General features: G+C 63.9%; 2 protein-coding genes across 2 annotated transcripts in view; one reads left to right on the top strand and one right to left on the bottom strand.

Moving 5' to 3' along the window:
* Positions 1-1,403: 1,403 nt before the first annotated feature.
* On the bottom strand, positions 1,404-11,468 carry RER1 (retention in endoplasmic reticulum sorting receptor 1). The gene is made up of 7 exons (XM_032863191.1): positions 11,315-11,468; positions 8,014-8,101; positions 6,819-6,923; positions 5,395-5,494; positions 3,986-4,064; positions 2,644-2,779; positions 1,404-2,069 (listed from the first exon to the last, which is right to left on the bottom strand). Exons 2-7 carry the CDS (start codon positions 8,092-8,094, stop codon positions 1,980-1,982), a joined length of 591 nt encoding a protein of 196 aa, XP_032719082.1. The 5' UTR covers positions 8,095-8,101; positions 11,315-11,468; the 3' UTR covers positions 1,404-1,979.
* A 249-nt stretch (positions 11,469-11,717) lies between these two features.
* Positions 11,718-20,975, top strand: part of MORN1 (MORN repeat containing 1) — a 49,022-nt gene continuing 39,764 nt past the window's right edge. The window contains exons 1-6 of the mRNA XM_032863189.1: positions 11,718-11,793; positions 12,281-12,352; positions 14,180-14,278; positions 14,784-14,894; positions 16,238-16,328; positions 16,839-16,926. Of these exons, the coding sequence (XP_032719080.1) occupies positions 11,718-11,793; positions 12,281-12,352; positions 14,180-14,278; positions 14,784-14,894; positions 16,238-16,328; positions 16,839-16,926 (537 nt within the window). The remainder of the gene's footprint in view (positions 11,794-12,280; positions 12,353-14,179; positions 14,279-14,783; positions 14,895-16,237; positions 16,329-16,838; positions 16,927-20,975) is intronic.

The following is a 20,975-nucleotide window of genomic DNA, read 5'->3' as shown; positions in this document are numbered from 1 at the left end:
GCCTGCAAGGGAGGTTCTCCGCCTTCTTCACACCTAGCCCACAGCCGCCTCGGAGCTGAGCTCTCCCTGAGGCCTGGGCAGGCTGGCTGTTTGTGCCAGGTCACTGCCGTGTCCAGCCTACTTCCCGCCACCGTTTTGTTATTTTCAGGTCTTTTAAACAAAGTATTTAACTTGTGCCAGAGACTACTTTGCCATGAGCTTCCGTAAGAAACAAGTTCCACAGAAGCGTGGTACATTGAGAACGTCGTCAGGGTGAACAGAAGGTCCCATTTCCTAAAGGACGAGAACCTGCGGTCAGGAAGTCCCATCCCCTGTGTGAGGCTGCGGCCCAGGCTTCTGGCAGAGGCCTGTGCAGACCACTCCGGGATCTGAGTGGACACGGTCATCCAGGGACGCGTCGCTCCACACTCCTCGGCTGCTACGGGCTGGCCACCTGAGACAGGCCCGTGACCACAGGCCACACTGAGTAGGGGCCCCAGGAGAGAGGCTCCACACTTCCTGAGGGCCTTTATGGACGCCCTGACCAAGCGCAGACAATTTCCCATCACTTAGGCCTGAGCATGTAGCAGGAAAACGGTATGAAAAACAAGTGTCCAGAGTTTCAACATTGCAGGTGCCACAGTGTTGTATCAAAGGTACTGATTCAGGACCTCACTGAAATGCCAAGATTTCAATCTGGGTGGCTCAGTGGGTTAAGCCTCTGCCTTCGGCTCAGGTCACGATCCCAGGGTCCTGGGATCAGGCTCTCTGCTCAGCGGGGAACCTGCTTCCCTTCCTGCCTCTCTGCCGGCTGTGATCTCGGTCTTCAAATAAATAAATGAAATCTTTAAAAATAAATAAATGCCAAGATGAAAACATGCAATCAGGTACGTAGGTTTCATACGGCCTCCTAGAATTGAGAGGAGCTCGATCTCAGATAAGCAAAAATCGGCCCCAAAAAGCCAGACAGTAAACGCATTCAGTGCCTAGGACCCTGGGATGGAGGGGAAACTGGGCGGAGCTACGAGTCCGCAGCGCCTGAGACCAGGAGGCGGCCTCGGCCTGCCCCTTGCTCCTGTGCCCCAGGGACCAGCCCAGCTCAGCGCCTGCCCACGGGCGGCAAACTGTCGTGTTTCAGACAAAGACTCCACAAGAACGGGGACACGGTCTTTAATAACGTTGGAATTAAAAAGTCGCTTAGTAAAACGTTTACGAGTATTTGTTTCTATCACATCAAAAAAGTTGACACGCGGTCAGGGTTTTCTGCTTTCCCGCAGAACGTGAGGAGCCGCATGTTAACACCCACAAACGGGTCTACCCTTGCCAGCGTTTCTGTAAAGGGGCCACTGCGTGAGAACAACTTCCAATTAATCAAAAACAACTCTTCAGGTATCAAAGAAATATGTCAAAATAATTCCAAACAATTAAAATAGAATATATATATTTGTAATTCCAGGCCCTCAAAAGCAATCACGGTAATTAAGAACAAAGTTTTGAGTCATTATGATAGAGACCAACATGAACCGTCTCTGGTACCAGAGATGAAACTGGGAAACTGGCATTAGAACCCCCGAGGTACTGGAAATGGCCTTTCCAATGTTCTTCCAACACGCAGGAACCAGGTTAGCGTCCTCCTCCAGCTGGGTCACGGGGCCAAGGGCATCCGGGTTGGGGGCAGCTGGGCGCAACCCGGCTGCTTCTGCGCAGGTCTGTTCCAGGCCGCCCGCCCCTCCCCACGCCCCCACCTGACTGTCCGCCCAGCCCGCAGTTTACTAGAATTCTGTCCATCTGAACACTTGAATGTCACTGAAAAATAAATCAATGCAATTTGGTTTAAATGTCAGTTTCTTCAAGAACCTGATATTTCAGTTACAAATAATTGAAGCTCCTTTTTAAAAAGAAAATTCGACTCCCTCGAAACCAACTACTTATGTGCAGGAAGAAGGCATTGTTACAATGGCTCAGAACCGTCCTCGGGCCCCGGCGGTCCGGCCGGGCGTCTAGCTCGCGAACGTCTTGCCCGCGTCATCCTTCCCCTTGTACGTCCTCTTGCCGTGCGTGAACGGGATGTACCGGTACTTTATCATGTGCTGGGGACAGAGACACTCACTTTAGAGCGGCTTCACCATGAACTATGTTTCCTCCAAATCTGAATCCTGACCCTCTCCACGCACAGGGCAAGGAAACCAGGGTGCCAACCAGCTTCTAGTCCCCTCCCCACCGGTGACACAGCAAAACCCTCCTGAGCTCACTGGAAATCCCGAGGGTCTGGGAAAGGTGTCATGACCCCTTGCATGCAGGAAGGGGTAGGGCCGGGCCGGGCTGGGGACCCCTACAACACCCCCAGAGGCGTGGGGATGCTGCTGCCCTGGGAGCCATTTGAGAGGGATGTCGGCGTAACACACGCTGACTGGCGGGCCCTGGGCTCTGAGCCCCCAGGACGACGTGCCAGTGAGGTCAGCATGGCAGGACCGAGGGCCTCGCCCACCGGGCCCCCAGGGAGCGGTCTGTGGGGGAGAGCGGCACCATAGGACACATCTGTGTTGGCCACCTTGGCAGCAAGGGGCTGCACCACGCCCCTATGGCCCAGGGCGTCGTGGTGCTCCCAGGACAGACCAGACCCGAGCGGGGTTCCCCGCGCCCCCCGGCGGTGCCCGCACTCACCTTTATTTGCCTCTTCATGGTGATGCAGAAAAGCATGAAGAAGTACATCACCAGGATGGGCCAGAACACCGGCACGTTGAACGCCTCAAAGAAGGTGCAGGCCATGGCCACGAGGATGCCCTTGGTCGCCGCGTGCCTTAAAGCAGGGGAGGAGGTCAGCGCGGCCAGCTGCCCGGCCACCTCGGACCACGGCAGCATCCCTGCTTGGGGCAGCAGTGGCGCGGTGTTTCCTACAGAGGGCGCCACGTGGAACCACAACACGGCAGTCCCTTAGTCCCTCGAAAGCCCCCGTCACCTTCCAAAATTAGAGTATGAAGTGTTCAGTGAAAACGTGCAACTGCGCAGGCCGACGCGGCGTCTCACGTCCGCCCCCTGGAATAAGCCCCAGGTGGCTCCCAGGCCCCACCCCTGGGCCGCGCATTGCTGAGACCCTGGGCCCCCGGGCAGCCCCCTTCAGCTCAGCGCCGAGCCCATCGGGCTCACAGCTCTGCTGAAAACGCTCCTTGGCGCTCCCGCTCCGCAAGGCCAGCTTCCTCGGAGTGACCTGCAGGGCCGGCCTGCCTGCCGTCAGCTCCCTGCCCGCAGGGCCCTCGGTCCAGCCCTGCACACCCGACGGGCGACCTGCGGAGGGCTGCCGCGTCCCACACCCAGCACCAAGAACACAAAGGTGGGGCAGCCTGGGCCTTCGGCTTTTGGCTCCAACAAATACAGGACAGACGAGGCCACAGCCTCCATGGGGTGGGGGTCCCCTTCATGCACGCTTCGTGCATGACAGCAGGGTCACCCGTCCACCTGTCCCATGCACCTCGTGCAACATCACACAGATGTCACCACCTCCGGGAGGCCTGGGGGACAAGCCAGTCCCATCCGAGCCCCACCCCAGCACGTCAGTGAAAGCAGGTCTCCCCAAGGCTGCGTCCGCCCCAGAAGGGCCCAGCCCTGCCTCTGTGCGGACACCCCGAGCAGGAGGGCAGGGGAGGCGGCGGGAGGAGCAGCACACAGGCCGGCCAGTCCGAGCAGGGCGGCCAGAGCCCATGCACGCGTCCTTCCGGAGGCCACGTCTGAACAGACCCAGGACCCTCCGCCCAGAAGCAGCTTCTCTTCTGCTGGTTCCGAAGAGCCACCTGGCCCTGGGCTCGCCTACAGAGGTCCCTGCGACCCGCCTCCACGTCCCACCAAGTACTGCGACTCGCATTTTGGATGAACGTTCGAAACACACACAATAAAACTCTCGTCTTTGAAGACGTCTTCGCCGGCGAACTGGAACAAAACCCCTGTTGTCAGTCGTATTAGCACGCTGAGGACAAGCGTGTCTCCCAAGCACCCTCAGGGGTGAACTCACCAAAACTTAAACTCTGGAAGCCTCCGGATGAAGGGCCGGAACTCCTCGTTCTGTCTGGTGGGTAACGAGGGGCCGTCGTCTGAAAGGCAGAATCTCCGTGAGACCCAGCAGGCGTCTCCCCCGCCCGCTCCCGTCACTCCCGCTTCTGCACTCGCCGGCCGCGCGCGGCACACACACTTTTGTTACTTAACCGAACAGAACACGGGAAACCTTCAACTGACTTAGAAACCAGTTCACTGCTTTAGAAGGTTCAGAAGAGAATTTCTTTTGTGAGAGAAGCGCACATTCTAAACGATTGCGTAAAGTTAAAACGCAGACCAATTTCCAGACGCACGTCAACCGCAGCACACAAAGGGACACGGAGAAAATGAGAACATTGACGGAAAAGGAACGCAGAGACGCACAAAGCTTTATCTGCCGAGAGTCCAACTCAGAACAGCTACCCCCTCCGGCACGCAGTGCCCCCACGCTGAGCCCCCCCACTTGCTGAGCCCCCCACACTGAGCGGGATTCAGCCAGACGGCCCCAGCCCTCCCCAGGCAGGCGCCCTCCCCAGCTACACACAGAATCCCAGGCCTACAGAGCAGCTCTCCTGATCATCGTCTAATTCCCCCAAATGGCAACAAATGGGAGTTGTGTTTCCTGTCAGGTTTTCGTCAAATGCTCCACAGAGAAAAACCACCGGCTTCTGGTCAGAATCGGAGCAGCCCGGGGAAGACGGCGAGTGCCCAGGAAGCACTGGGGTCACAGAGAGGAAACCACGGGCCGGCAGCTGCACCTGGGTTTTTCCCACAGTGGCAACACGTGCTGGCAGGAGGGACCAAGTCCCCAAGCCTGTACCCCACCCCCACCTACCCTTCCCCAGCTGGACAGGCAGGTGTGGACACGGCCCTCCTACCTGGCCCAGGGATGGCCAGGATCAGCTTGAGCCAAGAAATTTTCAACCCATCATCTCTGGAAACCAGGGAGCGTCCCCACCCTCAGCGGGGCCCAACTGTGTGCGGTCAGAACCCCAGTGGGCACTACTGGGCACAGCACGCTGCCCACAGAAACCTCTGGGCCCCGAAGAAGGGGGCCTACCCAAGGGGCACAGATAGGACTCAAGGACAGTCCTGACCCTGCTCCCACGCACTCTGCCACGCGACCCTGGCCAATCCGGTGACCCAAGGGACCTCCACTTCCTCCTCAGCAACCCGGGGTGGCAGGAACGCCCACCCACGACATGACCAAGTTTAAGGACTCAACCCACACCCCAGTCTGTCATCACCGACGTTCCAAGTGCACTTTAAACAGCAAGAGAACAGTCTCAAAAGTTCGGATGTCCAAGGTTTCTAGAGGAAACGAGGCCGTCTGTGAAGTGCACAAGATCCCGAGCCCCGGACAGAGCCGAGCAGACGTCTCCACCGTACCTGAGTCCTCCATCAGGGAAGGGTCCACTTTGGGAGAGAGGAAGGCTATGAAAAGATTGAGGTGGTAGATCCCCAAGGCGTAGGTCACGATGTACCAACCCTGCAAGAGAGGAGCCCCCGTCAGAGCCGCCGCCCAGCCCCCGCCCCAAGCAGCCCCCAACGCTCCGGGAACGCGCGGCCTTGTTTGCGCTCAGCGTCAAAGCGTGCGCGACCTGCTCCCGGTCCGGAGACTGCAACCAGGCCAAAGAGCCACGGTGAGCGTGCGCGACCACAGTCCAACTCCAGGGACTGTGCGACAACGGACACGCCATGGGGCAAAGATCCACCTTCCGCAAGGGGCCGCGCGGCCACCCGCGGACCCGAAGCCGCCAGCTCCCCACAGAGCTGCAGCGGGAGGATTTCCTCAGAGCCACACGCCTGAGCCGGGCCGCCCCACAGGGCAGGTGTGGACCAGGCACCGAAGGACGCTGGCGTGGATGCCGGGCCCAGACCCTGCCTCACGGGTGGCTGCCCGCACCGGCATACGGGATCCGAGCCATCCGCTGGGACGCGCCGGCTCTGACGCGCGTGGTGGGCCCCTCACACCGCCACATGCTGGTCAGGGCTGTTACTGGTGTTTGCCCAGGAGAAATCCAGAACCGGAAAAATCAGGAAATCAAGGATGAGGTTAAAAAAACTTAGAGGGGCGCCTGGGGGGGGGCTCAGTCGTTAAGCCTCTGCCTTCGGCTCAGGTCATGGTCTCAGGGTCCTGGGATCGAGGCCCGCATCGGGCGCTCTGCTCCGCGGGGAGCCTGCTTCCCCTCTCCCACTCCCCTCCCTGTGTGTGGGCTCTCTCAAAAAAATAAAATTTTTAAAACAAAAACAACAAACAACAACACGGCGGAGCCAAAAACCCTCCTCAGAAGACGCCAAGAGATGGGGCGCCGGCGCGGCACCACGGGCCCGGGGTTCAGTTCATTCGGAAAAGCGTCAAGTTCAGCCTGTCAGCCCAGGATGCGGTGCATCGTCAATCCTAAAAGCCCAAAAACTGTGCACACGGACGAGGAAATCCTTCTGCCTCCGAACTTCCCAAGTCTGAAAACGACAGACAGGACATGGGGGCCGAGGGGGTTCACACCGCAGAGCCACGCCTGCGGCCACGGCAACAGCACACATGGCTCAGAGGACAACTGCGTCCCCACGTCACCTGCAGCCCTCTCCGAGGTCTCCGGGTCACTCTTCCCGTTAGAGGACGGACCGAGTTCCCACTCAAACAACAATCCTCACGACAACCACGGTCAACTCAAAGTTGACCGCAGCCAGGCTGCGCCCTGCCACCCGGACCCCTCCTACTGCAGAAACAAAGGGGAAAACCCACGTGCCACCCACGGCCACACCTGGACAGCGTGGAGATGGCAGGGGCTCGGCTCCCAGCCCACACCTACCTGCAGCAGGTAAACGCGAATCATGTAGACGAAGCTCAGGCCCAGCGTCACCAGCCATCGCACGGCGGTGTACGGCGTGGACTTGTCGAGCCAGGACTGATAGATCTAGAAAGACAGGGGTCACACGCTGTGGACCTCACAGCACACTTCCCGGAGCACGGGCTTTGCACGTGATGTCAGCAACGCAAAGCAGCAACCACGAGGACCCCCAATTCCTGACACAGGCCCACCCCTGAAGCAGAATGAGTACAGAACCATCTCTCACGGCATCAGCCCGAGGGGTCGCTATGGGGCCACCTAACTTTACCCCGAGAACACGAAGCACGTGGGCACCTTACGCGGGGCTCAGTCTGCGAGTCCCGCGCCTCCCGGAGCCGGCCCCAGCCCCACCCAGCAGCCCCGGGCAGCCCCAGCCTCCGCTCTCAGGACCATCGGCAGGTGTGGCGCCCAGGCGCGGGGGGCAAAAAGCGTCGCGTTTCCAGAGGGAATCCTTGGTTTCACCCACACAGGCGCGTGCATGCGTGCAAGCACGTGTAATTCGCAGACGCGCTAAGTTTAATTTTCAGTTAACTTTTTCAACTCTTAATTTTTTATGAACAACTTCAACTGTTCGTCAAGGCAAAAGCACTCGCCACCCGGCCTTCAATAATTACAAAGTTTTCCAAATGTTCTTCTGTAACTTTAAGAACACGCATTTTCTAAACTCTAAGCTAAAACATCAGTACGCGCAACTGCCCAATCGGACGCCCGAATTCAGCGTCTGAACGTGGCTTCAGGCACTGCTGCCCACGCCAGGCCTCAGCACAGCCCACGGGGACGCCCGCAGGTCAGCGCAGAGCGGGGCCAGGGCCCGCGGAGGCAGTGGCCCGGAGAGAGGACGGTAAGCACATGGCAGCGGCCACCGCCACCCAGGAGCTGAGAAGCATTTCCATGTTTTTCAAGGTCATTGGGGACAAAAAACCACCCAGGTGTATGGCAGAGCGCACGGTGGCCTCCAAGGCCTCAGGCGCCGTCTGGCCCTGTAGGGAAGGACAGAGGACACGAGCTCGTCTGCAGCCGCGGGAACGTGGGAACCGAGGCTGGGAGAGCGGGCGGCCGGCACCCCGCGGGGACACGTCCCGAGGTCAGCGGCGTCTCCGTTCAACTCGTCCGCGCGTCCGCCAGTCACTTCGTCAACACACCCTGGAAAACCAACCTGTCCGAGTCTCGTGAAAAATCTGTACAGCACGGAAGGCTTCCCGTGGACCGAGTCCCCAACACTGTCCCCTTCGGACATTCTGTAACTGAGAGACAGACAAGAGACTTTAATGAAGACGCTCAGGGGTCCTGTCACTGCGCCCGATCTTCACCGCGCGACCGAGCAAGCTGCTCCGCGGCTCGCTACTTCTCTCCGGGCGCCTTCGCCGTGAGCCGTCCCGGGAAAAGAAACAAGCAAGGGGCCGCCCGCGCGGCTCAGCCGGTCAGGCACCCGCCTGGGGATTCTGGCTGAGGCCGTGGCACCAGGGTGCTGAGCCGGAGCCCCACGTCGGGCCCTGCACTCAGCGGGGAATCCGCTTCCTCCCTGTGCCCCCCACCCCCCGCCCACGTGCTCAAACAAGTAAAACTTGGAAAGAGAGGGAGGGGCCCCGGCCAAGAGCCAGAATGGTGCGGCACTGGGCGGACTTGTGTTTCCGCGAGCGCGGCCCGGCCTGCGCGCCTCCCGCTGGGCCCCAGGAGCGGCCCTCGCGGACCATGGAGTCCTGTGGACACACTTTCCCTGGGGCTGGTCCACACCACAGGCCACTGCACCCATGTCTCCCTCCTCCTGCCTATTCCTAGGGTTCCCCCCAGCAACCCCTCTCTCCAGGCCCAGGGCTCTGTCCAGGCTGCTCCCCAGGGCACCAGCTGTGCGAGTCCTGGCCTCCGCGAGGCCTGGCCCTCCGCTCCACGAACGCCACCCGATCCCCAGCAAGGGAGCCCAGGCCCAGGCCCCCGCTGGTGGCAAGTGAAACTGAGCTGCGCGCTCCTGACTATTTCAACAAGCTGTTGTGGGTCCCACGAGGAATTAGCTGACGAGAAGCCCGATAACCCAGGGAGCTTAATCACCCGTATCTCACTAAGGACGAGAGTCTCAAACAGTCCACGCCACTGGCCCAAGGTCAGGAGCTGCTGTGCCAGACCTCAGCCTCTCCGTGTGAGCACAGACCAGACGACGGAGGTGCTGCTGAAGACGCCCAGGAACGCTCAGCACTGCCCCCCACTACCTGTGGGCAGCACCTCCCCGACGAGCACCAGGGCAAGGTTGGGGCCCGGAAGCAGACGCAGACTCCGGCTCCACGTCCACGCCCCAGGCTCCTGCGCTGTACGGCTGGGCAGCCGCGGTCTCCTCACCCGGCCCTCGGCGCTCCCGGACCCAGAGCCTTCCCAAGCACACGGGACAGCGAGGCTCACAGCGGCCGCAGGGGCCCCACGGCCGCCGGATCACACAGGCCGCAAGGTGAACCCACCCCCGCCCGGGCCGTGCTTCCCCGTCACACCCTCACGGTAAGTGCCAGGACACCCTCTGTCCCATACGGAGTCCGCAGGCCCACGGGACCCTCGGCCTCCAGCGGAAACTTTCAAGTACAGCCGAGCGACCGAGACCCCCTGGGCGGCCGCCCCGCGTCGCGTCCACGTTCCAGGTGTGACTGACTCCGCGGGCTGGCGCCGTAGGCCGGGCCGAGGACCGGGCGCGTGGAGGAGCGGACGGGGAGACGCCCTTTGCCCTCCCGAGACGCAGGAAGACGGGTGACTGGACTGGGCTGACGACTCACGGCCCCGGGGCCCAGCTCCCCAGCAGGTGCGTTTCCACACTCAGGGGAGAGAACGCTGCTTCAGGAGGGGCTGGACCAGAACGCATTCCCCGGGATGGCCGGCCCCGGGCGGGCCACAGCCGGGCGGCAGCAGGCCAGAGCAGCAGGCGTCCTCGTCCTGGGGACCCGCACAGGTCTGCTCCTACCTGCCCACAGGCCGCGTTCACCCGCAGGACGCCCCGCCCCAACGGAGGCAGAGGGGACGGTGGGAGCGCCTGGCGAGCCCCGGACGCAGGCACTGGGGCCGGACGCCTGCGTCCTCTGTGCAGGGCGCGCAGAACCCCTGCAGACGCCCGTCCGCCGGCAGCGGCTCTCCGCGTCTCAAGGAGACGGTCACAGTGACGTGAGGAAGCGCAACCTCCCTCCAGAGTCCAGTCCGGCCACTTTCGAGCAGGACGGCCGGGGCGGCCCCTCGTTCCAACCTGCGAACCGGGGTGACAGCACCTCAGCGCCCTCCTCAAAGGCTTCTCCCGGGGAGTCAGCTGTTGAGCCTGAGCCTGGCGGGGGGAGGGGCCCGCACGGGCCCACACGGGCCCACACGGGAGCCCCTTCCCTCTGCTCAGCGGGAAGCGGCCTCTGGGGCGAGGCCCGGCCGCCAGCACTCGGAGTCACGTCACCCTGTCTTTACTCCGCGCCACAGTCGGTCTGACTTTCACCCTGTTCCTCCGTCGCCTGTCAGTGCGCCCCTCCCGCGGAACCTCTGGGCCCCGGCTAGGTGCTGCCCCTGAGAAGGCCCGGCCCACAGCGGGCAGTCGGCCGTCACCTGTTGGACTCCACTGTTTCATGCGCACCCGCGTACACACGGGTCCGAAGCAAAATAACACCACTCCCAGGACACACCGTCGGCGTCACGGCCGAAACCCTGCACAAAACTGTGCCGCGTCCTGGGCCCTGACCCGTCTGCGCTCTGCCAGCCGCGAGCGCCGCACTTTAAGCATCGGAGCCGGCGGCCAGGCATCCGGGTCGGCCCCGCTTCGCTCCTCCTCCCGCGCTCCTGCCAGGTGCGGGGCGGGGCAGGGCAGGGCCACCGGCGGCCTCCGGTGCGTCCCCTCCGCTGAAACGCCCTTCCAAACGCCACACTCATTCTCGGCCGGACCGCCTTCCCGGGCCAGGGCTCCTCCCGCCTCGGAGCGTGACTGTCCTGGACGCCCGCGCCTGGCCGCGACCACGGCGCCCCGGTGACCACGGCGCCCCTGGCCGTGGAGCTGGGTCTCGCTCACGGGGACTCCAGCCGCCCTACTGAGAAGAACGATCTTCGGGGAAACTTCGGGGCTCCCGGGCCGCCCCTTCTGAGGGCACGAGGGAGCGGGGCCCCCGAGAAGGCTCGGGGCGAAGGCGGCCGGCCATGGGCACCGTGGACGTGGGCTTTGCGGCCGCGCTGTGCAGGGTCTCCGGAGATCACCTTGAGCGACCCCACTCGCCGCGTCGACGCGCCCCTACCCGAGCCCCACGGACGAGCCACGGGCCCGAGGGAGGACCGACGGGGAGGAGCGGACGTCGCGCCGGAGCCGGAGGAGCGCAGGCGACCCCTCCCTGCGCGCCCGCGGGTGGGGGCGGGGGCGGTCCTTGCGCGCCCTCGGGGTTGGGGGGAGGACCCGCGACCCCAGTCTCCGCCCGGCCCAGCCCGCCGCCCCGCCCGCCCGGACACCCGCCGCCCGCCGGCACCTCGCCGCTCCCTGCGGCCGAGCGCGGTCTCCGAGGGCCGCGAGAAGGAGGACGCGGGCAGGCGGCCGCGCCGGCGCTTCGCACGGTCGGGAAAGGCCAGCCGAGCACTTCCGCTCTGTCCTGTGCGGCACCGCCTCCGGAGCCTCCAAGATGGCCGTCGGGGCGGAGCCGAGAGCCTCCAACCATTTCCGCTTCCGGTGCGGGGCGCCCGGGCCGTTGGCTGGGCGGTCCCCTCGGCGGAAGGGACGTCATGGCGGAAGCGCTCCGTGCTGCGCATGCGTAGTTGCGTGTACGGCTCCGGGCCGGCACAACTCCACTCCAGAGATTGCTATCGCCCAGGGACTTGGCCCACGGGCCAATGGAGGAGAAGTTTACGGTTGCTAAGGGAACCCGTAGCGGCAAAATGGCGGCGGCGGGCGGCGGGAGTCGGAGGTGCAGCCAGCCGCTCCAGGACCCTCCGAGGCGGCCGCCGCGGGACGGTAACGGCGGCGGGCCGGGGCCGGGTCTCCGTCTGCGATGCGGTGGGGGAGACGGGCGCGGTCCCGGCGGCCGCCGCGCGCTCTCGACCCCAAGCCCAGCCGGCGGCCCCGGGGGGAGCCTCGGCGCCCCAACCCTGGGAGCGGCGGCCCCGCGGCGGACGGGCTTCCGAGCTCGCGGAGCGGAAGAACCGTGTTGGTAGAGCCCAAGCCGCCCTGCGGCGGGTGCCGGAGCCCGGGGACTCGCACGCTGCCCGCGGCGCGGGGCTGGGGGAGGCGCACCCCGCCGTCCCCCCGGGGCGCGGGTGTGGATTTTGTCCCGGGAGCACGAGAGGCCGCAGGGAGCCGTGCCGCCCCCTCAGCCGGCCACCGTCGCCGCTCCGCACGCCGCGGCCCCCCGGGACCTGCCCCACGCGCGCGGTCCCCCGCCCCCGGGGCTCACTGGCCGGCCCGGGACCTGCCTTACGCGTGCGCCTCCCTCCGCTTGCAGGCCGCGGCGTCTACGTGTACCCGAACCCCTTCTTCCGCTACGACGGCGAGTGGAGGGGAGGAAGGACGCACGGTGAGGAGGCGCGGCCGGCTCCTCCCCGGCCGCGCGGCCCCGCACCCGAGCCCGGGGCGCCCGCCGGCCGCGGCCCCACAGGCCCTCTCGCTGGTGCCGGGAGGGCCGGTCCCCGCAGGCTGAGAGCTCACCGGGCGGCACATGCCCGGGGCCCGAGGAGCCCGCAGCCCGCAGCCCTCCCGGGGGCTCCGAGCACCCCGGGCAGGGGAAGCCCCAACCTAGACATCCTCCCTGGGGTTAGCTAGTCTGTCTCTGCCCAAGTGGACGTCGCCCTCGTGGCTTATTTTGATGAGTACGAGATCGCCCAGTTTCGTAGTATTTCGCGGCTACAAACGGAGACGTGCCGGGCCCCCGCGCCCCAGGCTCGAGGCGGCGGCGTCCGCGGTAGCCGAACTGTGGGATGAGCCCGGCCTCCGCCCCGGAGGACCGGAGAAGGAAAACGCGGTCCGTAGTAAGGACGATTGCTCAGCCGTCTAAAACATGAAAAATGAAAAAAACCGAAATCTTGATATTTGCAAGTATGGGGAAGGAACTAGAGGGTATTACACGACGGGAAATAAGTCAGAAAGATACCTGTGACCTCACGCATGCACGGATCGTAAGAAACAAAACAGACACTCGTAGGGGAAGGGGGTGAAATAAAATAACAGTAAAACAGAGAGGGAGGGAACCCACAGGAGATGCTGAGCTCTAGGAATCAGTGAGGGCTGCGGGGGGGGGGGGGGGGGGGGGGGGGGGATGGGGCAACGGGGGACCGGCATGGAGGAGGGCACCTGCCAGAATGAGCCCTGGGTGTTGTGTGCAGCCGACGAACCCCTGAATTCTACCCCGGGGACTAGTACCACGGTGTACGTTACCTAAGTTGAACTTAAAACAAAACAAAAAAATTTTTTAAGGGAGAGATTACCTACTTATATGGAAAATCTCAGCATTAAAAGGAAGTCCTGAGCCTGAGCAGCCGGAGCCCCCCCAGGGGTGGGCCCCGACTTTCCCGTGTGGACGCGCACACAGTGTGACGTCTGTTTGGGGATTCTGCCTGCTCACGTCCTCTGCCTGGTTTTCTGCTAGAGCATTGGTCTTTCAGCATTTTCTCATGTGAGCTCTTTTTGTGTCTGCTTTTGTCTGAAATCTCTGCTTCTCTTCCTCTGGGCCGGACATGCAGACTCGTGTCTGAGACCCTTGCCAGAGCCTGGCCTGGACAGCAGGGTTCCCCCTTTTTCTTTTTATTTTTTCTTTTTATTTTTTTTAATTTACTTCTTTTTTTTAAGATTTTATTTATTTATTTGACAGACAGATCACAAGCAGGCAGAGAGGCAGGCAGAGAGAGAGGAGGAAGCAGGCTCCCTGCTGAGCAGAGAGCCCGATGCGGGGCTCGATCCCAGGACCCTGGGATCATGACCTGAGCCGAAGGCAGAGGCTTTAACCCACTGAGCCATCCAGGTGCCCCTGTTCCCCCTTTTTAAATGTTTTCTTGAGTGCCGCCCTGTGTCCACAGACTCCGTTTCTTCCGGCCCTGGTGCTGGTGGAGGCCGGGTGCCTGCCGTGTCCCCTCTGAGGAGGTTAGGGTGGGACCTCCTGCACTTGGACGGCGCTGCTGTCATCCCGGCTGAGACAGTGGGTCTTAGTTATGTGTCAAGAGCGTTTTTATGAGAAACGTGTATGTGGGTGAGTTTAAAGAGAGCAGGCGTGGACCAGAGGCAGAGCCGAACACGGACCTGAGAGCTTCAAAGCCCAGGTCTTCCCTCGGGGAAACCAGTCCCACCACACGTGGGCAGTGGGTGTTTCTCCGACTTCCGTCTGACTTCACATCATGATTTCTTTCCCCAGGCCAGGGCAAGCTGCTGTTTAAAGACGGGAGTTACTACGAAGGCGAGTTTGTGGACGGGGAGATCACGGGGGAAGGCTACCGGCTCTGGGCGTCATCAGGTTAGGGGGGAGATGGGTGCGGGCGTGCTGACTACTCTCTCACAGACTGTCTCTGCTATAAGGTGTCCCTGGCTTCTGGGGGCAGAAGGCACCTGCATTTGTGAAGTGTGGGCCTCCCGTTTCCATCACGTCCCCCATGTCAGCAACATGCCAGCCTAGGGCCGGGGCAGCCCCTCCCAGACCTTCTCGGGCAAGCGTGGTGGTGGTTCTCCATGGAGGGAAGGCCCACCCCCACAGGTTCTGACCCACGGAGGCCTTTGCCCTTGGGCACTGGGATGCCGTGGAGAGGAGATCTGCGCCCGCACAAGTCACGGGAGGGCGGGACCGAACCCACCTAATCCTAGTTTCTTCCGTTAGCCACAGTGAACAGGAGATGAGACTCGCTCACGTGTTCTGAAATGGCACTTGCTGCCCCCGTTGGTCAGGGCTGGGAGGGGCGGGGCTGGACCCACAGGGACGCAGGAGCAGCTCTAACCCCGACTGCCCTTCTCCTCATCTGCACCAGGGGACACCTACTCTGGACAGTTTGTCCTGGGAGAGCCTCAAGGATACGGCCTCATGAAGTACAAAGCTGGCGGACATTACGAAGGGGAGTTCTCCCACGGCCTGAGAGAAGGTCCGACGCCCATAGGAGCCGAGTGCGGCAGGGTGCTCTGTGGGGAGCCCTGGGCCCCAGCGCCCCGCCCTGAGATCTGACTCAGGGCCTGACGTCCGCCGGCAGAGCCGGGCGGCGCTCTTCCCTCTGCCCCCAGAACCACATGGGCTGCAGTTCCGTGGGGGGCCATGGCCCGGGGAGCCTGCCTGCTGGGCCTGAGACCGTAGGGCGCGCCTCTGTTCCCTGCTGTGCTTAAAACCCAGCAGCTCAGAAAACCACCATTGAATTTCTCGCCTGCAACCCTGGGGCTCAGCCGCCTGTCCCTGGCTCGGCGAGGCAAGGCTTCCGGCCCCACATGTGGTCACCCCTCCGGTGGCAGTGGCGGCAGCTCAAGCAGGGCTTGGGGGTCCTGGACCCTGGCCCAGAGCCTCAGTGCTGCTGGGGGGTGAGAAGCAGCGGGTCCTCTGAGGACAGGCTGCTGGACAAAGCCAGTAAGGAGGGCACAGGCTGGGGGCGAAGCAGGGTCTGCCCTGGGGGGTGGGTGGGTGTGCATCCCCGGCCGCCGGAGACTGAAGCGCTGGCTGTTGTAGACCAGCCCCCAGAGGCCAGCCCTGCAGCCCCGCAGCCCCGCAGCCTCAGTGTCCTCGCATGGGGAGGTGCACGCGCACTCCCGGCCGTCTCACACCACACGGTGAAACCTGTTCTCACACTTGTGTGCTCTGGCCTTCGTTTTCTTTTTCTTTTTCTTTTTTAAGATTCATTTGTTTTAGAGAGGGCATGCCAGCAGGGGAGGGGGGAAGGGGGAGACTCTCAAACACACTTGCAGAGCCTGACGTGGGGCTCGATCTCGTGATGCTGAGATCATGACCTGAGCTGAAACCAAGAGTCGGACCTACCCCCAACAGATCCCCCAGGTCCCCCGTCCTCTGGCCTTTAGACCAAAGGCCTCTGAGTTGGTCACTGGAGGCCCAGCACTGCCCTGTCTCTGTGAGGCACAGTTTCCTGTGGACTGACGCCTGGGCAGAGCTGTGGGGTGGCCCCAGCCAGACAGCAGGGCACTCCAGCCTCAGATGCTGGGGCCTGGGGGAATTTAAGGGGTGCCCCTCCCACCCTCACTCAGCGCCTTTGAGAGCTGGACCCCAGAAGCACTTTCACAGGCGTGACAGTCCCTGGTGCCACACCAAGTCACAGGGCTGTCTTCCCCAGGCGCCCCCGGCCTGGGAGGGTGACCCAGTTCCTGGAGTGGGGCTGACCCCGGCTTTCGTCCTAATCCACTGCCGCCCTCTGGGGGCCAGGGGTGGAAGCAGGGTCCCCCCCAACAGGAGGCAGGAGGTGACGCTCGCTGCCCTGGGCTCCCTACCTAGGACACGGGCACCTGGTGGACAGGGATGGACAGGCCTACTGGGGGTCGTTCCACAACAACAAGCGGCATGGCCAGGGCCACATGGTCTTCCGGTGAGTTGCCGTCCCCCCCGCCCCGGGGCGTCTGCAGCACTCGGGCGTCTGAGCTCTTAACTCCTGACGCTGGTTACCAGAGCGTTCAGTAGGGAGAACCTGACTCTGCCGGGTAAACGCCTGGGGGAAGCTCGGGCGGCGGGAGGGGGACGGGTGGGGCCTCTCTCGGGCACCCCGGACACGGTGGGCCTGCCTTGCCATCGGTTGCTCGCACATGATGCCGCCACGGCCACGTGTGGGTGCACGGCGACTTTTCCTCAAGCCCTACGTGCCTGCGGGCCAGGCGGGTAGGGCCGCAGGCCGCTGCCATCACTCCCTGCCAAGCGCCGGGGCCGCCTGCCCGGCCACAGCAGGCCCTGGCAGGGCATGAGCTCATGCCATCTGCTCGGGGCCCATTTTTGCCTCGGGCCCGGTGGCGCGTGCTGAGCCCCGGCCGGAGGAGCGGGGCTGAGTCAGCGCCGCCACCTGGCCCTCCGCGGTCTGAGAGCAGCCCCTGTGTCTGTGTCGCAGGAACGGTGACAAGTACGAAGGCGACTGGGTCCGGGACCAGCGTCAGGGGCACGGGGTGCTCTTCCGTGCTGACGGCTCCACCTACAAGGTACCTAGAGGTGCGGCAGGGCCCCAGGCTCTTGGGGCCCCGCTGGGGTCCTTGTGCCACCCGGACACCCTCATGGGGCACCTCGGTGCTGCTCCTTCCCTGCAAGGGCCAGGGAGGGCGGCCGCCCCGCCTGTGAGGAAGTGAGGGAAGGACCCCGGCTGACACTCGCCCTGTCTGGCTCCTGTGATGCCGCACACCCAGCCGTGTCACCTGTGGGAACGGGGTGACGCTTCTCGTTCCCTTGAGGACACCCTCGGGGCCGCTGACGGGTTTCTGATGAGAAATGCCCGCCTCGATAATGTGAGGGCACAGGCGAGGGTGCGCACCCCTCCTCATTGCGCAGGCCGTACCCCTCGGGTCTGACCAGGGGTGCGGGGGGCAGGATGTACAAGCAGGTGAGGGAAGACCTCACTGGGACCCCAGAATCCATCATTCATTTTTCTTATTGGACACTGGCCACGTGCCCAGGTGGGACCACCCAACGGAGTCAGAGCCAGCAACGTGTGTCTCCTGGAGGGCCGGCTCCTGCGGCAGTCGGTGGCCGGAGTGATGAGTCGCCCTGTCGGCCCCGCAGGCAGCTGGGGGGGCTTCAGGCCGGGCCAACCTCGCTCCTGTGCTGGTCTGTGAGCTGAGCCCTACATGGTGACAAGCACCTCCACGCCCCCGACAGCAAGGGCGGGGCGGGAGGGGCGGGGGCAGGAGGGCAAGGGCGTGGCCTGGCAGGAGGTCCGGGAGGGGCCCAGGGAGGGAAGGAGCCTCAGCAGGGCTGGAGAGGGATCGTGAGGGTCGCAGGAAGCGCTGGAAGGAAGCAGGGGTCCGCTCTCTGCGTCTGAAGGTCCCTCCTTGTTCAGAGGGCTCTACGGCCATTAGGAGATGGGAGGGGACAGAGAACAGGGGTTTGGACGGAAGACACCAGCCTCGCTGGCAGGTTGGATGTCAAGGCAAAGACAAGAGGAAAAGCAAGGGTGGCCTCTGGATCTGGGACCTGAGCATCAGAGGGAGGCGGTGCTAGGAGCCGAATCCCGCAGGGAGACAGGAACACCCGCATGTTACCATGGAAATGGGCAGCCAGTGGAAGGCCCCTTGGACACCCCCAGAATGGACCTGGGGCCAGCCCGCACGGCCGGGCTCCTCGGGAAGGGAGACTCGTGGTGTGTGGTGACGTCGTCACGGTGACTTTGCCACGGTGGCTGTGACGCCCCCACTGAATCCGGGGCCACGGGAGCCCAGGTGCCGCTGCACACGGCCGTTCACGCGGGTCCTGCCGCTGCTGAGACCGCATCAGGCGGCCGGGGAGAGACGACTCGGGGTCCAGCTCCCGCAGCACGGAGCCAGCCAGGAAGAGTGGCTTTGGGCTGAGTGGTAAGAGAGCTGTCAGCGTCACCGAGACAGCAGCTGGCGGGGCGCCCAAGGGGGCAGCTGGCGTCCCGGCCCCGCGCAGCAGAGCTCGGACGCCGGCCTGGAGCGCGGACGGCCCCCGCAGCAGCCTTGCCCCTCGTCACACAAGCTCGGCCCAGGAAGGCTATACCCCGGCCTCGTTCAGGGCGGCTGGCAAGGGCCAGCGTCCCCCGTGCACATCCGTGTCGCTGCCGCCCCACTGTTTCTCTGCCAGGGGCTGTCCGCCCAGTCTCACAGGGCCAGCTGTGGGGAACAGCACGGGCACCACAGACAACCGTCCATGGTCCTCCAGAGCTGCAAAGGGAGGGAGACACTGGGGGCAGGTCTCCGTCCCCTGCCGCCCCGCCGTGCCACAGCTGGCATCCATGCCAACATGCAAACCAGCCCTCGAGGGGCCGGGGAGGACAAGCACCAGAATATTCACGCCACAGGCACCGGCCTCTGTCCCCAGCCCTTCTCCCCACTTCACGGATGAGGACACAGGCCCAGCGGAGGGGCGGGGAGTTCCTGCCTGGAGCCCCAGTGAGAGTTGGGGGGCGGCAACATGGCCTCTGACCCAGGTGGGTCCCCTCACAGCCAGTCAGGCCGGCGGAAGGAGCACCCCGTTCTGCAGACCCTCCAGCACTGCCCTGTTCCTGGAGGCTTTTCTGGCCCTTGGCCCCTCCACTGCCCGCTGGGCCTCACTGCAGGGCTGTGGCTGCCCCCGGGGCCCCCACGCAGGCCACCCCTGCATGTCAGGGCTCAGCCCGGAGCAGACAAGGGCAGCAGCTTTCCACACCGCAGGCCGACCCGGGGCACCCACCGCCTGCCCAGCACTCCACCAGGGGGCAGCCCAGCCCCGGAGCAGGGCAGTCCGGCAGCCCTCACGGGGGCTTCTCCCTCTCGGGAGACATTTTGCTCCAACTTGGGCGCTGGAGCCCGATTTCAGCCCGAGCCGCCCCAGGCTGCTGCTCCTGCTGGCCAGGCTGCCGCGTCCCCAAGTGAGGAGACCTCCACCTGGACGGTCGCCCCTCAATGTCACAGGCTGCTCTGTCCCAGCCTGCAGACCTCAGGACCCCCCACACGCCCTTGAGGGAGGTGGCGTGTCCTCGACGAGGGGCACCTCCCACAGGAGTCAACATGGAAGGCTGCTCCTCCGGCCACATCTTCCCCAGGATGCAGACTCATGTCCACATGCATTTCTGTTTGCTTGGCAACTTCCCAACTTTCTGGAGCGTCGTACCCAGGGACCTGGGACAACCGTCCGCCACCTGCAGCTGTGAGTGCTGCTGGGACACCCTTCCTCCGTGGTGCTTACGGTGTCTGTGTCGGCCGCCCCCAGCCACGCGCGGGGGCAGGGATGTGTGCAGCCACCTCGCCCACAGCCTGGGTGCCGACGGGACGACTCCAGTGGCACCCAGGTCCCAGAGGGCAGGCGCGGGGGTCCCTCACGGCATTCCTTGGTCCTCCAGCCACTTTCTTAACCAGCTTCCAGAAGGCCATGCAGACGGGGCGCGTGGAGAAGGGCTGCGCCCAGGAAAGCCACATGGAGACCTCGGACACAACGACCTCAGACTCGGAGACCTCGGACATGGAGACCTCAGACATGACGACCTCGGACACGGCGACCTCGGACTCAGAGACCTCGGGCAAGGAGACCTCGGACATGGAGACCTCAGACCAGGCACCCTCGGACACGGTGACCTCAGACACAGCGACCTCGGACATGGCGACCTCGGGCACGGTGACCTCAGACACAGCGACCTCGGACATGGCGACCTCGGGCACGGAGACCTCAGACCAGGAGCCCTCGGACACGGTGCCCTTGGACACATGGCGCTCTTGGACACGGCACAGCACCCGCCGCCACCAGCACGCATTCTGGAGCCGTTGGGAGACTTCGCTCGCGGTCTGTCTCCAGGCCTGGCCCATGGGGAAGGCGCAGGCTCCAGGGCCAGCGCAGGCCTCTCCACGTTGCAGGGACGTCTCACGCCTGACCTCCGACCCCCGGTTATCAGGGTCACCCTGTAGCCCGGGCGGCAGGGAGGGAGCTGGCGCGTCTCCCGTGCGGGCACGGAGTTCCCTGGGCTCCCACTGAGCAAACAGTCGGCCTCCTTTAAAACCATCTCTGCGTATCGCGAAACAGGCCTCACGTGAAATTCGCGGTTGTTCCCGCTAAGGGCACGGCTCCGGGCGTGAAGCACAGTACACGGTCGTGAGCCCGTCCCCACCGTCTGTCTCCAGGACGTTCCATCTTCCAGACTGACGTCTGCCCCCAGGAAACACTAGCCCCCCGACCTGTGGCACCCACCCCGCCACTTTCTGTCTCCGCGGATCTGACTCCCGCAGGAGCCGCGCGCGAGCGGGGAGTCCCGCGGGGCCTGTGCCGTGGGAAGCGGCTTGTCTCACTGAGCACGACGTCCTGGAGCTCCGCCCCTGCCCCTTCCTCTCTCAGGCTGGATAACAGTCTGTCACATGGAGGGACCTGGTGCTGCACCTCCGTCCCTCCACCCACGGACCCCGGGGCCGCTCCCACCGCTGGGCCCTCTGAGCGCGGCTGCCGGGGAAGGGGGGGGGCACAGCGCTCAGCCCCTGCACCCAGGTCTTCGGGGCGCATGCCCAGAAGACGAGCTTCTGGACCACATGGTGGCTCCCCGCTGGACTTCTGGGGA

The sequence above is a fragment of the Lontra canadensis genome, unplaced genomic scaffold (assembly GCF_010015895.1).
Source record: "Lontra canadensis isolate GAN:19392208 unplaced genomic scaffold, GSC_riverotter_1.0 scaffold25, whole genome shotgun sequence".
Classification (NCBI taxonomy): Eukaryota; Metazoa; Chordata; class Mammalia; order Carnivora; family Mustelidae; genus Lontra; species Lontra canadensis.
Note: the sequence above shows the minus strand (reverse complement) of the source record. Positions and strands in the feature narration are given on the sequence as shown.

Bases quoted from the DNA above. Each gene is read 5' to 3' on its own strand.
- RER1 (XM_032863191.1), bottom strand. From the start codon at position 8,094: ATGTCCGAAGGGGACAGTGTTGGGGACTCGGTCCACGGGAAGCCTTCC. The intron at 5,495-6,818 runs GTAGGTGTGGGC...CCTCTCTTGCAG, and splicing joins TTCGCGTTTACCTGCTGCAG to GGTTGGTACATCGTGACCTA. The intron at 2,070-2,643 runs GTGAGTGCGGGC...CTCTGTCCCCAG, and splicing joins CCATGAAGAGGCAAATAAAG to CACATGATAAAGTACCGGTA.